The sequence below is a fragment of the Symphodus melops genome (assembly GCF_947650265.1).
Source record: "Symphodus melops genome assembly, chromosome: 18".
In the NCBI taxonomy this organism is placed as follows: domain Eukaryota; kingdom Metazoa; phylum Chordata; class Actinopteri; order Labriformes; family Labridae; genus Symphodus; species Symphodus melops.
Window position 1 is genome coordinate 12,266,188 of NC_136708.1, and position 16,416 is coordinate 12,282,603.

The 16,416-nt window shown below is 41.6% G+C and overlaps 1 protein-coding gene across 3 annotated transcripts in view; it reads right to left on the reverse strand.

The window, feature by feature from the left end:
• vps50 (VPS50 subunit of EARP/GARPII complex) overlaps positions 1-16,416 on the reverse strand; it is a 104,065-nt gene that overhangs the window by 20,464 nt on the left and 67,185 nt on the right. The window contains exons 20-23 of one of the 3 annotated variants that reach the window (XM_079368386.1): positions 16,297-16,403; positions 15,069-15,190; positions 12,404-12,481; positions 11,898-11,978 (exon numbers count right to left, since the gene is read on the reverse strand). In XM_079368386.1, the coding sequence (XP_079224512.1) occupies positions 11,898-11,978; positions 12,404-12,481; positions 15,069-15,190; positions 16,297-16,403 (388 nt within the window). Of the gene's footprint in view, positions 1-8,578; positions 10,227-11,897; positions 11,979-12,403; positions 12,482-15,068; positions 15,191-16,296; positions 16,404-16,416 lie in introns of those variants that run through there. The other 2 variants (XM_079368385.1, XM_079368384.1) reach the window with 2 other exon arrangements.

The following is a 16,416-nucleotide window of genomic DNA, read 5'->3' on the forward strand; positions in this document are numbered from 1 at the left end:
CTGAAGCCTTATAATCTGCTACAATCAATTTAAGAATATATATATAAAAAAAAAAAAAAACTCTGCTACATTTTTTTTATTAGATTTGTTTTGCATGAAAATGATCCCAGTTTGAAAATTCAAAAATAGCAGGTTAATCTCAACAAAAGCAGCAACACCAACAAGTCGGACCCAAAGTACATATTCCAACACTGCAGGAAATAAACAAGGTTCGCATCCTTCAAGGTGGATGCACTGCACTGTACAATTTGTTCAACTTTGTGGTACAGAGGACAAAAGTGCAAAATGCTGACAACACATCCTGAATCAACTAACAGACTGGAAATAAGCCAGCAGGTCCTCTGCAGCCTGCTGAATGTGAGGACTGGCTACGCATTAGATGTCCTCTTGGCTCAAATTTGACCCCATCTGGTTTGACTGTTAATAAAGCAAGTAAAACGTATTAACACATGCTTTATTACACCTTCTAAGCCAACTACTTTTCAACTAATTTAGCAAAGTTTTACCGTTTAAATGTGTCGTAAGCCTCATTTACAAGAGATATCCTCAACTGTTTTTAGTAAAAAAAAAAATAAAAAAAAAAAAAAAATTGAATAATTTTGTCTTTAGTTATGATCATAGGATTATTTATTGATAGCTTATTATTGACAGGTATATTTCATAATTTAGTTCATCCACCAAACTTTACATGTGAAAGTGTAGGGCACACTACTGACTTGCTATGCTAGCCGTTAGCCCTTTACAGCACGTCAAGCAGTAGCTAACAAATCTTGTGTATGCATTTGCATCACTAAGGACTTGGAAATATTATAAACAATGAGAGCATTTCCCCATCTGGGCCTCTGATTAATCAGCAAAGTCTTTAAATTGTAAGACTGCAGAAGAAAAGACACTCAAAGTTTACAACAAGCCTTGAGCAAAAACAGTACTTCTCTCCATTGTACGAGAGAAAAAGGAGAATATCTGTGTGGGTGTCTGACTCCTCAGAATAATCTAAAACTATGGTAAAAATGGAAGCCAAGCAGCAGAACTGGAGAAAGAGAACAAATCTTTTCTTTGTGAGCTTCCCATATTTTAATTATCTGTCTGGCACTCGTGCTCAGATAAAAGCAACCTTCGAGTTAATAAACCATTTTAAGCCCTCTCTGCTAAACGGTGAGAAAGAACGAGACTCCAACATTGCGGTGAAAGACAGATAGTGTCTGTCTTTATTTTTCAAAACAGAGACTACTCTGCTATGAACGTATTCAAGTCATTAAAACCTTGGACCTACAAGATGTTAACATGTCAGAGATATAACTATAGGAAACGGTGACTTGAATTCAGCAACGTAAACGAATTAGATAAGATAAGATAATCCTTTATTTATCTTGCAAATGGATAAATTTAGTGTTACAACAAAAAACAAGATAGCAGAAGATAAATCACAATGCAAAAATTGAATTTGATAAAAATATTAACATGTATAAGAAATAAGAAAAAAAAGAGCCAGTAATTTCAGGATGTAAGTCTGTACAAACGGTACGAACACTATCATGCACACAGTGCATATACATTAAGTCTTTCTGTGAGATAAGCATGAAATCAAGACAACACAACAATCCCAGGTTAAATGGTTTAAGAAATCAGGCTGCTAGAAAGAGACTTGAAGTGAACACCCTTTAAAGTGAAAGACAAGAACTTAAATTATGAGAATAGTTTTGTTCCTCAAGATCGCCTGCTTTACAGACAATGTACATAAATGCCATAAAAGAAAAAGCTACTTTCAAAAACTCCATTAAGGCCCATGTTAAGATAATACACTTCATGCACACTCATTATGCTTGATGTACCAAGCGTCTCTGTCTTGATATAAACATATTTGATACGCTTCATTGTGTGCACTGGGCTTCTATATAGTTTCTGTTTCACCTCTGTCTTTCCGTCTGCATGGATTTAAGGTCAAACTACTCTCAAAGATTGTTTTTCTCTTTCATCATTTAAACAGAATTCTCTCAGTCATGCTGTGGTGGCTCTGTGCTTGCTCTCAGGCACTGACAAAACATCTTAGCTGATCAATAATTAATGTGAACGGTACAAAGAATTAGAGTGAGTCAGAATGTTGAAGTGTTGGCACCATTCAGCTTTAAAAGCTATTTACAGTGTCAAAAGAAAAAGACCTAGGTTGATGCCAAAAAAGAACAACAACACGAACATCAGGACTTTAAGGGAATTCATTTATTACAAGCCAACCTAAAATTGAATTAGGAATTTTGAAAAGTTTTGTTAACCCAAGAGCTTTTGGGGAAGAATTTGTTGACTTGATTCCATCTCAGCTTTACCGACATCCAGCAGTTAAAAAAGAGACGCTTGCCTGAGAGTGCAAACATCATCTTTACTGTCCTTGAAGACTTTTGTTTTCTGTGGTCAGGGGAGAAGGGAAAACAAGTTCTATATCTGCCTGTGAGGTATTAAGGCTGAAATAGTTCCCCTATGTGGATCAAGAGCGTTGTTAAGAGCTATGAAGACATCAAGCATCAACACGAGGGAGCTTCTCTACCCTGAGTAATGATTAAAAATTAAGCCCTAAAGAAAGAAACATGCAAAATGAACGTACAGGGAGGGTTTACGAACAGATAAGAGCAAAGGGAAACAGAGGTAATAGAGATGCTTGATGACTACAAAGCCCTCCTCCTTTTTCTTCTTCAAACAGATCAAAGACAGGGGCCGAGATATTTATCCAGCTGAGAAAAGACTCTTAATGTGTAAGATGAAAACACAAGTAGTTTGTATAATGAGATTATGCAATGTTTTTGTGGTATTCAAAGGGGACATGTTTTCTTTTTCTTTTAATATCTTGGAAACAAAATAGTTTCCACAGTCTTCTCTTCCTGCAGTGACCAGGGGCTTCCACTAATCCCTTGGGTTTCATTGAATATGAAATTCTGTTTTGTGCTGATTTTGGAATGCTGATTCAGGCCTGCTCCTGGAGAATCTATTTCATCCTTGGGTTTTCCCTGCATACATCCACTGAGGGGTTTCTGGTGGGTAGATCAATTTTGATTAACCGCTGGATTTGTTTCTTTGCGGTGGGTATGGGAGGCTCTATCTGTCAGCCCCCAGCAGACGTGAGGAGACGGGAGCTCCCTCTCACTATCACATGCCTGGGTCTATCATTTAAACCTGTGTGAGGTAGACTTGTATATGTCCCAGAGATGGACTACAAATCGACCTCAACACATACAAAATTAATGCAAAAAAGAAAATCTAAAAATAATTGTAAGGCCCATGGGAAGGTTTTTTCTCACTCATCACCTAAGTATGATCAATGTCGTCCATCTTTTTTTTTTTTTTATCTCATTGGACCAATCATGACGCGGAATTATTTTAAACAAATTATTAACACAACAGCTGGACTGCTTACTCACATTTCCTCAACTGTTAGTAAAACTAAACTTAAACTGTGCTTGTGAAAACATTTTTTTTAAGAGGCTTTAATATTCCCATAATGCATCTTTTCAATTCTATTGAATTTGAATTTTATTTGTCCCCGGGGAGAATTCAAGGTCCCACAGAGCGAGGGGCAAAACAAAAAAAAAAAAAACGACAGTGAAGCTATAGTCAAATTTAACCGAAGATAAACAGTCAACGAAAAATAAAGTGTCAAAATGTAAGTTCAAAGTCAAAATACAAAATGACAAAGTTGAATACAAAAAAGAAGGTATAAGTGGACCGTGATCGGACTAAAGATGTATTATGGAGAATGGTTATAGAGAATGTAACGATACCCTCGATGAAGGAGTAGTAAAAAGTCAGGAGGATGTATTTCCACAGCCTGAAAATCTCCTCTGTGTTGGAGGAGAATTTCAGTGGGCTTTCAAAGATGGTACCCAGGTATTTGTACTCCTCAATACTTCAACAGGCTTCCCGTGGGTTTTGGCATTTTCTGCTGCAGCCGGTTCCCTCTGCTTGTTGGAGAAGGTCACCACCATGTCTTTGGTCTTGTTGACATTTAGTTCAAGGCAGGAGCTGTCACATCAGTCTACAAACTCCTGAACAGCTGGTCCATAGTGATGAGAGGGGCCTGACGGCAGGACAACTGTGTCGTCAGCATACCAGATAACAGTCAGGCAGTCATGGGTGTAGAGGATGAAGAGCCGGTTGAGGTGTGCTGGAGGTTGGAGAAGGTGTTGCTGACCAGAACTCTCTGTGATCTGTTGGTCAGAAAGTCCAATAGCCACAGGATTAGCTGGTCGTCCAGATGAAAGAGTAGACTTTGTCAGTTTGTCACGAGACTGGCTGAGGTGTTGGGGTGCTCCTGGTGTTTGTGGACAGTTTCTAAAGTGAATGTTTTTTTGCACCATTGACGACTCTGCCTGCACGTTGGCGTGATTCCATCTGGAAGTTTGCTTCTCTAATGATGTGTTGTTTTATGATCGTCTCCATCACAAGAGAGGAGAGTGCCTCAGGCATGAGGTCATTCAGAGATTTGAGCTTGGGCTTTTATTGGGGATGGGGAAACCTGTTGAGTGTTTCTACAGCTGGGGGACTCTCCATTGGTTTCTGAAATAGGGTCTGGATAACGCCCCCGAGCTGCTCGGCCTCAAGATGCGGCCACTGATGTTGTCTGAACCTACCTGGATGATTTTGTTGTTCCAGGCAGCAGTGTTCCCAGCAGCCATGTTTTTGAGGCCCTGCCAAGCTGAGCGGAGGGTACCCTGTGTGAATTTTTTCCTCCACTTTGTTTTTGTACTTCAGCTTGTGAGCCTTTATGGCATACTTGACTTCTCTGTTGACCTCTTTTTTTCTCAATTTCAGAGTCGGAGAAGAAGACCCTTTTCTTCTTGTTAAGGATCTCCTTGAGCTCTTTGGTAATCCAGGGTTTAATGTCGGGGAAGATTAAGACAGTTTTGGAGGGGATGATGTTGTCCACACAGAAGGAGATGTACGATGAAACAGTGACCACGTGTTCATTGATGTCATCAGACGGGGCGACGTTATCCCAGTTAGTGGATTCAAAGCATCCTTGGAGTGTGATGATGCTTTCGTTGGTCCACTGCTTGATGTTCTTGACGACTTTCTTTGCCCTCCTTATAACCGGACAGTATGCTGGAGCAAGCAGGATGGCATGGTGCATCTGCAGAGCCAAGAGGGCAACAGATCTGTATGCGTTGAGTACTGAACCATAGCAGTTATCCAGTGTCTTCTCCAGGCGTGTGCTGCATGCGATATACTGATTATAACCTTTGATGATTTATTCAGGAAGCAGTGGTTGAAATCGCCCAAAATGAATTTGGGAGAGTCCGGTGATATATGATCCAGTTTATTTAATGAGCCTGTGATGTGTTCAGTGGCTACGGCTGCACTAGCTCTGGGCTGGATGTAAACCAGGATGAGAAAGAGCTGAGGAAACTCTCAGAGGAGATAGAAAGGGCGAAGGGAGACAGCAAGAAGCTCCATATCTGGGGTGAGCAGTTTCTCCCTCACGATCGTCGAGCACCAGCGTGCATTTACATGCAAACACACGCCGTCGTCATGTTGTTTTCCTGTAGGCTCACTGTCTCGATCAAGTCTTAAAAGGGGGCGAAACCATCAACTTGTAGGGCATTATCATCATTGTTCTTATTTAATCACGTCTCAGTGAAAGCAAGAGCAGAGGCAGTCCTGTACTCAAGCATGTGGTTAATGTTAGCTTGTAGCTCGTCCATTATATTGCGAAGGGAGCGAACACTTCCCAGGATGATCGATGGAAGTGCCCGTTGTTTACATGTCTCCCATTTGAGCCTGGCTCTTATTCCACTCTTTCTCTTCTCCCTCCTGGTTACCTTGTTTTTTCTTGTGAGCACAGTTGTCTTGGCTGGTTGACTTCTCCCGGAGTAGTGCCTCGGGTAGAATGTCTGTGGCGATGGCGTGATGTGTTTGGAGTCCGAGCTGCAGCAGAGTGTCTCTGGCGTAGGAGATGCGCGGGCCGCCGGGGTCGTTGTTTCTACTTGCAGTCACAAACTCCCAGGGAAGCCAAACTTGCAGAAATGCCATAAAAAAGTATCTGGTATCCATGCCGATGGCTAAAAAAAAAATGCCGGGGAGAATAGAAATAAAGGAAGAAGACACTGCTGTGTAAAGAAATCTGGTAGCTATTTACAAAAAAAAAATATGTATAAAAAACTGAAAAATGTGATAAATGCTAAATTTCGTAAATGCTGCTATGTGAGCCGGCCGGTCAACCGCACGAGCAGAGACCCAGAACCATTCTGTTAAAAACAAATATTTTTCAGGCATTTCTGAGACTTATAAACCAGTAGAACACAACAAAGTTTAAATTATAATAATAAATAATCCAATAATATCCACTTATTCATAATGAAGAGGAAGATTTAACCAACCAATTACCCTTGGAACTGATGCGTTTTAAACACCAGCATCTGCATGCAAATCTAAAAATGGGCACCAACCTTCATTTATTATTCCCATTTGAATAGAAAAATAAATAGCTTTAATTTGAAAGCCACAGTAAATTTGGAGAGCTTAATGGTTCAGTAATCACCCTTGTCATGAGGGAAGCGTCCCGTCGAGAGTTGAGAAGAGATCTCTCAGAAGTGTCTCAATCTAACATGATTGACTGCTTACTCCTCTCCATCTCCATCCCCTCCATCCCACAGAGACTTACGGCCACGTCGAGTGAACTGGCTGCCATGCAATTACTGTCGAGTGGATCTTATTGCACTCCTTCATCCCTCTCATACAAGAAATGTAGTGCTCATTAGATGAATGTCACATGAAATTAGGGCTCTTGTTTATTGTGTGCGACATCCCTCAGACTCCTCGAGGAATATGTTTGGAAACTATACTCTTAAAGTCACTGCTTTGATCAACTGTCTCAGACAAGAAAAGGGAGACACGAGATGGCAGTAACTGGAGCTCTTTGGTTTAACTAAGCCAAACATTAGAGCTGTCTTCAGTTCTTCTTTAAGCTCCTCTCTGCAACATTCGGTTCGTGTTGGTTTTGGCACCGTCTTGAGACAATGCGTGCGTCATGTTACTTCGCCAATCGGCAGGACAGAGATGATGGGACAAAGGGCGCAAGTGACGGACACAACTTTGACCCCAGTAAAACTCAGAAAACTTCTCAAGGATTACAATCTGTCTCTTGTCGGTGTCATCTCCAGTGACTGACTCTGACTCTGCTGAGGGGCAACAAACACAGGAAGCAGTCTCTTAATTATCTAAAGCACAAAGAGACAGTGCAGAGCGGCGCTCTCTCTATCTCTCATTAATATTCAATGTACAACGCCCACTGACGATCTACCTCTCGCTCAGCTTCAAACATAAACTAATAATAATCTAAAAAAGATTGGATTTTTAATCAACAGAATTACAGCAGTGTGAAAAATGGACGCATTGGTCTACAAAGTACACGGTTGTTTTAGCACTATAAGAAAAGTATGCATAAGTTGCGCTTGTCAGTTCAAATGTTTCAGTTAGTGTGATTGTGACAAAGACGAAAATTCATCATTGGTAGGAAAACGCCTGTAAAGCAGAGACATTTGTCAGGACAGAGAAACCCTGGAACATGAATTACATGAGTTCCATGAACGTCAAAGTATGTTGTATGATGGAAACATTGGCCATATTATAGACATTTTTTAAATGGTGCACATTTTGAAATGGATCTGATAAGCTATCTGTTCCAGCGGCGGATTTCTTGTCCAGGTCGATCTGCTCATTCCAGCTCGATGCGTGTGGTAGAAGGTACAAATCCCACGGGGTTAAGCAGTGAATCTGATTCATCTTTTACACTTAGAGCACCCATGAGTCATCTGCACAAGTTCCAGACGAGAAGTTGGGTCACTCTATCGATTGGGATCGACTTTCTCTCCATCGCGGCCGAGGAGCATGACACTCAGCTGGGCTCGTCAAGGAAATGTGTGTGTGTGTGTGTGTGTGTATGTGTGTGTGTGTGTGTGTTCACAAAGCCTCACCAACAAAAATGTCGATACTAGTGATGCCCTGATGACTTCAGTATAAACAGTCACACCATGGAGCTTAATTATGATCCATAATCCCTGTCAAATGAAGATCCCCTCTGGACGTTTTCACCATTCACAGAGAGAGACAGCAGGCCACAAAACTGAGACACGTCTGGACAGTGATCTATCCTTGTGAGACAAGCAGAACTAATGACTGCTGCAGTGTGAAATACATGTAGTGTGTGTGTGTGTGTGTGTGTGTGTGTGTGTGTGTGTGTGTGTGTGTGTGTGAGACATGAAAGGCAGCATGCCAGAGAGCGTTAACTGTGCCAAGCTATAGTTGCACGCCACAACACACGCTTAGAGATAATCAGTAACAACAGAAAGAGGGTGTGAAAACTACATTGGCAAGCAGGTGGTCACTGTATTGCTGACATACAATGGGACTGCTAGCCGGTATAAGTTTCATTAAAGTTTGTATTCTCCCTGTTTAAATGTCTTTTCTTGTTTGCAAGTGGGTCTGTGTGCAAGCACCCTTCACTGCCAGATTACTGGTGCCAGTGCTGAAATTACCCAGATTCTCATTCCTGTTTTAGAGCCAGGCCTGAAAAACGTCCCATATTACACTGAAGCACGCGCACACATTTATTCAGCTCTTCTTACAGATGTGTGTCGACTTTAGAGATTGGTAAACAGAAAATAACAGATTTCCCGTCGTGCTCGTTCTTGCTTCGCGCCTGTGTCAATGTACTGATAATGCAGATACAAACTGTTCCCGGGTGTGGTTAAGGAAAGGAGCTTACAGAACACATCAAATGGAACGAGGAGAAAGGAAGAAATGTGGGGGAAGGTGGTTAAGGAATGGACTGAGTGACCGAAAGAGTCGACAGTGGTGGTTTGAGAATTGAGAGCGAGTGGCGGCTTCCTTCACAACGACGCCTGAGGCTCAACATCTGTCACAGCTGAACTTTCTGGCTGCTCTAAAATATGGCCGCAGATGTGGCTCATGGTACTATTCTGACAGGCGTGTCATCTCCCCACCCCGAAAGCATAATAAACAAAGGATTTGAAGGATTGTAGCTTAATTATTATTTCATAAAGATAGCTCAGCTTAGAGCTTCCTGTGAGGTAAAGGCGACACAGTTTGAACATTATATAACGGGAGTTGTTTTTTTTGTTTTTTGTTTTTTTTGGAGAAATGGAAATGAAGAAGGCAATTCCATCACTGACACTCTAAAAAGTTTCTCCCTAACCTTAAAAACCTTCCAAACAACTCTCAATTAAATATTCAAAGTCAAAACTGAGTCAACTCCAAATGAAACTGTCGTACCCAGGCTGGCTGTGGGGTTTCGGAGAGGTAATCAAGAAATAAGGGAGGCAGAGAAATGGAACATAAATGAGGGGATGATCTTTTACTTTATCCCCATGGGGCTACCAATTTAACTCGAAGCCATTTGGCAGCGGAGACAAAATGAGATGGAATCTCACCGCTGTTCACATGGGACTCGGAGTCATTACCGGCACATGCGTTTTGGAATCAAACCGTCGCAACTATAAGTCAGGTGAACAAAACCGCAAGGATTCGCCGCTCAATTGAAATGCAGCGTGCAATTAACTTTATAATCTGTTTACAAATGAGGTCTACCCTGCGTCTATCTCTCGAGTGTTAGGCTGCGTGATAGCGTGTAGGTTGTGGAGTGCATTTGTGTGCTCTCTTTGAATACATTCTTACTTTGGAGTCACCTTTATGAAACAAAGGAATCATACATTGAAAGTGGATTTAAAAGGTATAAAGCAAACGTGTGCACGCGCTCTGGAAACATCCTCCTTTTCTAGCTTTAATATGTTTAATGGAAAAGTGTGTGTGTGTGTGTGTGTGTGATTTATGTGTTCAGGTCATGCTCTGACACATTAGAAGAACAGCGAGAGAACGAGACGGCGAGGAGGAGAGGAAAAAAGAAGGCGCGCTGTGTTAGCTCGGAAAATAGGGCATTTTTCCGACATTAAATGATTTATCGCGATGAGCTAAAATAATTCTGCATATGAGGAATGATGGACTAAAAGCATTTGCAGATCTATTAGTGTGAGCATTTGTGTAGTCACGGCCTGAAGCGTTGCCCCCCCCCCCCTCTGAGGACATAGACTGTGATGGCCACATGATTAATATCATCTGTAATGTAATTTAAGAAATGCTCTTCTGTTGTCACTTTCCACGTCCATCATGTCCGTCTATTTGTCCAGAAAAGCAGGCAGCTGAGCTCGCCTGGCTTTTGAGAATACCTATAATAACCAGAAAATGACAGGGGTGTGAATAATTTGCCATGGCGCCCCTTGAGAGAAGAAAACATGTGGCTGTAATCGCACCTAAAAAACAATTGAAAGATTGGATTTGTATTGATTTTCGTCTTCTTTCTTTGCTTTGGACTTCCTGCTTTGTTTCTTCCTTTCCCTCAGCCATAGCCCTGAGAGGCTACGCTGTAAACATCACAGCCAAGTGTCCTGCGTCGGCAACACATCAAAATGTCATTACGCCACACTGTCAAAAGAAATGCTTTGCTTTAAAAAGGTCATTTAAATGCTGTATGGTCCTGACGGTGGAAAACGGCTGATTGTATCGGAATAAAAAGGTGACGCTGGTTGGAAAACAATTCACTCCTTTCACCTTACTTCCCATACTGATGGGACACACGCTCACAAAGAGACCTGATGGCTGCCATGACAGATTCTTATTTGATAGTTATCTGAACTGACAGCAACAAGTGACACCTGAACACAGTCTAAGCAGAGATCATGTCCGGGTGTTAGAAGATGCAAACATCCGTAAATAAACAGAAATTCACAGATTATCCTGCAGGCTTGTGTTTGCACTTACCAGAACATAAAGATGGACTTACAAAAGATCTTTTCGTGAGACGGACTTAAAGATTTCCAGAAAATAAAGAAAAATAATTCAGGATATTTTCATGGCAAAACACATTCTACTCTTCATTTCCATACTGATAGAAATTGTGGAGTATAATCAAAATCTAATTCAACAGCGCATATGCATTAGTGGCCTCTTTGTTTTCCAATACAGCTCTGAGCGTTCAACTTGTTAGAAACCAAAGCGTTTGTTTACTGCTGAATAACAACAGCATGTGAAATGTAAATAACTGATCGCACTTAGACATTATTGAAACTTTATTCTAAAGATTCAAAATCTGAATAAAAGGCAGCATGACTAAAATATGAGTTCAGTTGGACATTCGGGAAAAGATCATTACGACATAATTACACCCGGGGGGCAGAGATTTGTTTTACACTCGTTAGAAAACAAGCAAATAAAAGGGAAACCAAGAGTGAAATATTCATTCTCTTGGTGGGGGGGGCACTTCAGCAGCATGTCTGACTGGAGTTGGATTGAAGTTCGAGTAAAGCAGCTCTGAACACAGGCCAGAAAGGCCGCGTGAATGTTAGAGAGTAAAAGAAGAAAAGTGAGAACACACGTATCGTCATATAAGAGTGGAGAGGAAGTGTTGAGGGATACACTGTGTCAGGCTAATTGTCACCATGTAATGTTACAGCAGGGAGCACTGATTAAGAGCTCTAATGGAATAACACATCTAGTCTGGGAAAATGGGGGAGGTGTGCGTTTGTGTCAGTGACCACTGGACAGATAATGGCAGCCCATAATGCATTTGTGGCAGTGAGGGCCGTGGACACTTTCAACAGTAGGACCAGACATACGGACCCGGAGGATAGAAAAAAAAAAAAAAAAAAGAAAAAAAAGAGAAAGAACACAGACAGGGGCTTAAATAGAAGAGAGGTACATGAGGATGAAGGGGATGGGGCGAGCACATTGCAGTCAGAAAAAGAGAGAGACAGGAAAATGATAATGGATAACAGAAAGAAAAGAGAGAGAGAGAGAAATTAAAGAGCGAGTAGAAGAGAAAATTAAATTTGCAGTCCTACCATGTCGATGAGACTCTCCTGGATCCGGTTCAGTGTGGTTCTCAGTCGGCTGCTGATAAGGCCCAGGCCGGATGACTCATACTGTAGAGATACACACACACACACACATGCATATGCACGCACAGTTAGAGTCTGCAGAAACACATACAGAAGTGTGAAATCACATACCTTCATACAACATCTGCTCCCATCGTACGCAGTGGGAGAATTTTACGCTCTTATTTTGGTAAGGCTATTCTGCCCCCCCAAAAAAGGGAAGAAATGAGAGGAAAAGGCATCTAAGAAAAAACAGACAATCACGTCTGCTAGGGTGGTACATCGTGGGAAATAAGAAAGGTCAGGAGGGTTTTATCACAGCAAATTCAACATCTACGTAAATGCTTCTGAAATGACTTCCAGGTGCACTTGATGTCTCTCGAGAAAGCCATTCATGCAGAATTTGAGGACTTCAAATCAACACCACCACTCACAAGGTGGAGGGGAAGGGGGGGGAGATCTCCTCTTACCAAGCAGGCAGGGCCCATCACCCTGACAGCACCCGCCTCTCTGCCACAGTGAGATGGCAAAGATGGGCTTGGGACAGGCTGCGGGTGATGAATGGAAAGCAGAGGAGACAAACGAAAATCAAAATCTTCAAATGATAAAGGGAAGAAGAAGTATTAGAGAGCTGAACGTGGGAAAAAAAAGAAGAAAAAATAAAGCAAACAGAATCAGAAAAAAAAAAGAAAAAAACGTAAGAAATGTCCTGATAACTCAAAATGAATGAGAAAACATCCTGGTTTGGTTCGGCGTCACGTGACTTGCATATGTGCATGAAAAATGAATCCCCCTCAGTGAAGACGTGTCTGTGGGAGTTATGACTGGAGAATAAAAAAAGAACTGTTTCGAGAAGCCATCTCTTCCAGCGTGACATACTTTCCTGCTCTGCACTGTCTCGGCACGACTTTCGACTTCATTGTTTTTTTCGTAGCCAGTCTCTCTCCTGGCATCTTTCTGCCATCATATTACAGAACAGAGTGACACAGAAGAGTGATCTATTTTCATTTCATTCTTTAGATTACTCATTTCAGCTCAACTTTCCCACTACATTAAGCTTTTAAAACATTAATCAGCTTTTCAAATTATGTTTGTTAATCGGCCTCTCTTGGCCCCAGCAGAAGAACTCCCAGTTATTAATGACGCCCGGCACATAATGCATCTTTAGCATGTGTATTTCAGAGTCAGTAGTGCAGCTGGAGTTGACAGGACCAATATACACAGATAATGGGGCTATTTACACTTTTGAATATTAATGTGACCCATTACTCTTCAAGCAAAGAAGTCAAGCAGCTCCATCTTGATTCCAACAGAATCCGAAAAGAGCAGAGCCCAGGTCAAAAATACCAGAAATCTCCATAAGCTGTTTAAAAATTCATGGCCACATTAGCATTTTACTGGAGGTGGCTCTTTGAGAAAGACTATTCATGAAGTGGGTGGGTTTCATGAAATTACACTTAATGAGGTACAGTGCAAAAAAAAAAAAGGGAAAAAAAAAAGGAAATGTGAGTGATGCATACAGACAGATAAAGAGTGGCAAGGGAGTAATGGGAAGAAAAAAACAGATGGGATGAAAGACAAGTGTGGCTGAGTGAGAGAAAGAGAACATGTGAGATGAATGACTCTGACAGTCCTGCGAAACACAAGAAGTAAGTAAAAAAAAAAAAAAGCATGTCATATACAGTATCGGTTTAAAGAAGGAACAGAGGTAGAAAGATCTACAGAGGAAATGTGAGGGAAACACGCACCCACAGTGTGCAGATAGAGACACGTGAAAAGCAACTGCTCCACTACTTGTCAACTCACAACCAATCTGCCTGCTTCAACTAATCTTCCTATGGTACACACACACACACACACACACACACACACACACACACACACACACACACACACACACACACACACACACACACACACACACACACACACACACACACACACACACACACACACACACACACACACACACACACACACACACACACACACACACACACACACACACACACACAATGTGCCAATAATGGGTATGGCAAAGCTCCCACCGAGCGTTCATCCTCTTTATCTCTTCCACTGTGAAGGGACAGAAGTCATTTTGTTGCTATCATTACCATTTCCCCCAAGGGTGCTGCTGACACAAATGATGTTTTCTTTCTTTGTGAGATGCAGTATAAATGATATGATCGCCTTTAGATGGAGTGGTAGACTGGGTTTGGAGACTCTCGTTAAAGTGACATTCTAACTGAGACAGACAGCTCTGAGGAAGGATGGAAGCAGCAGTGTTTCCCACGTCGTACTGTAAATCATCGAATAAACAAAGACCAAATCATAAATCCACATTTTGAAACGAACAAAGGCAACTGTTCAAGCAGCAGTCCACTGATACAGCACCAGTATGTTATGCAACTGCAGCCTTTGAAGTAGAAAATTATTCAGATTAGTTGTGCGGGAAAGACTTCTTAGTATTTGAAGCCACACATCAGGGATGTATGTTGTAATCTCTGAGCCTTTTATTGTTTCTGTGAATTATTTCACTCCGTTCTTTAAAAACGCTGAACGATGACAGAAAATGAAAGAACTTGGGACTCCTGGTATTTGACCAGCTGACCAAGAAGTTTGGGCTCAAACATTTCTGGTGAGTGAAATTCTAGAATGATTGATTTTTTTACACTAACCAGCATGTACACGATTACTTACCTGGCTTATTACTTGTTCAGTCATTATTATAAATGTATTCATTTGTTGGCCATTGCAAAGGTCATATGATGGTATTGTTATTGATTTTTCCTTGGGAAGATTAATGTGGACAAAAGGGATGAAAGGATCCCTTATTTTAAGCTAGGTGGTCACCTGGCACTAAATAAGATGCCTGAGTGTCTTTAGTCAGATAAAAACTCTGACACTGTGACCCTAACAAACATGTGGTAAAGGAGACAGGTAGCCTAAAGCACAAGAGCTCCTCGCTACGATAAAGCTGATGAGTGATGTCACTGATTCACAGCACCTTGTTGAAGGAGGCAGAGCAGCTCCGTCAGGGTTTTATCTTTCCATAAAAACAAATTACTCTGAAAGCTGAATATACAGTTTATTATAAAACACAAAAGGAAAATAGGTGATTCAGAAATACTGTACCATGTCATTGCGTCCAAAGAAGGTGTAGACAGCGTACAGATAGTAATCAAACAGCTGAGACACACAGTGGATGACATCGAAGGCGATCGGCTTCAGGATGTTCATCATCTGCATGTACTTCCCTGTGCAGGAATAAGACAGAATCAATAGTTTACATTAACAAGTTGTATGTTTACGATATATATTAATATATATCGAAATATGAGCTTACAAGTAAATCTTCAATGAGCTTTAAAGTTTAATGACAGGAAGTGAATGCCTGTAGAAGCTAATTCTTTTGGGAAACACTTCCACAGGAGTACATTTGCATACATTTGGAAGCCCGGATTTCATTTAGCAGGAAGGTAATAACAGCAAAGGGTACAGAGGTACAGGGGTGTAACAAGGTTACCACTGACTTAGAACTGATGAATGGAGGGTGGGAAAACGGAAGAAATAAACTCAATCAAGCTGGCTTTGCCACTGAGACAGCACTATTTCTCTAACACTCTCATTTTTCATGCCCTTTCTCTCAAAGGGAACTCCCCTGAACCGAGGGAGCAATCTAACTCCATCAATGTGCTGCAGAGAGTGAATTAGAAGTGATTGCTCGGGATCAAACTTTGGGGTTCTCACTCGGATAAAGTTTTGCGACACGACTCTGAATCAATAAGACCAATAGTGTGGCAAAAAATAAGAACCAGAAAAAAACAACAATCATGGACACAACCACAATCTTTTTTTTTGTGTCAATTTTGGCAAAAGTACAGAAAAGTATACAGAGCTGTACCACCATCATGAGCTATTAGGTTGAATTAAATAAGAGAAGGTCATACGAGAGATAAATGGCTCATCTAATTCCTTTTCACACATGAATATCACATCATGAGGGTCACTTTGCTAAAGAGCACGCTTTGCCAGGAAAGGGCCCAGGTGTCTTCAAAGCCACGTCACAAAGACACGAAAGCTCCTTTCTGGAAACAAAAGGTCAGAGCTCAGGGTGAAGGCTAACTGTTATTAGCGCTGTGTAGTCACAGAGGTGGGGTGGAGACCTGAGCTACTGGCTTCACTGGTGGATTAAAAGGAATCTCAGCAGGTTAGAGAGAACGCCTACCGGGGGACTGAGACTTGATTGCTCTGAAATAGAGGTTACTACACACTAGTGGAAGTGTGTGTGTGTGTGTGTGTGTGTGTGTGTGTGTGTGTGTGTGTGTGTGCGTGCGTGCGTGTGTGTGTGTGTTGGACTCACCGACAAGTCGGATGACGTTGAGGGTGGTGTTGGTGAGGATGGGTGCGTCGGTTTTATTCAGGTTGTAGTCGGACTTCTTCTTGCTTCTGATGGTCTCACGGGAGACACTGGTGCGTGCGT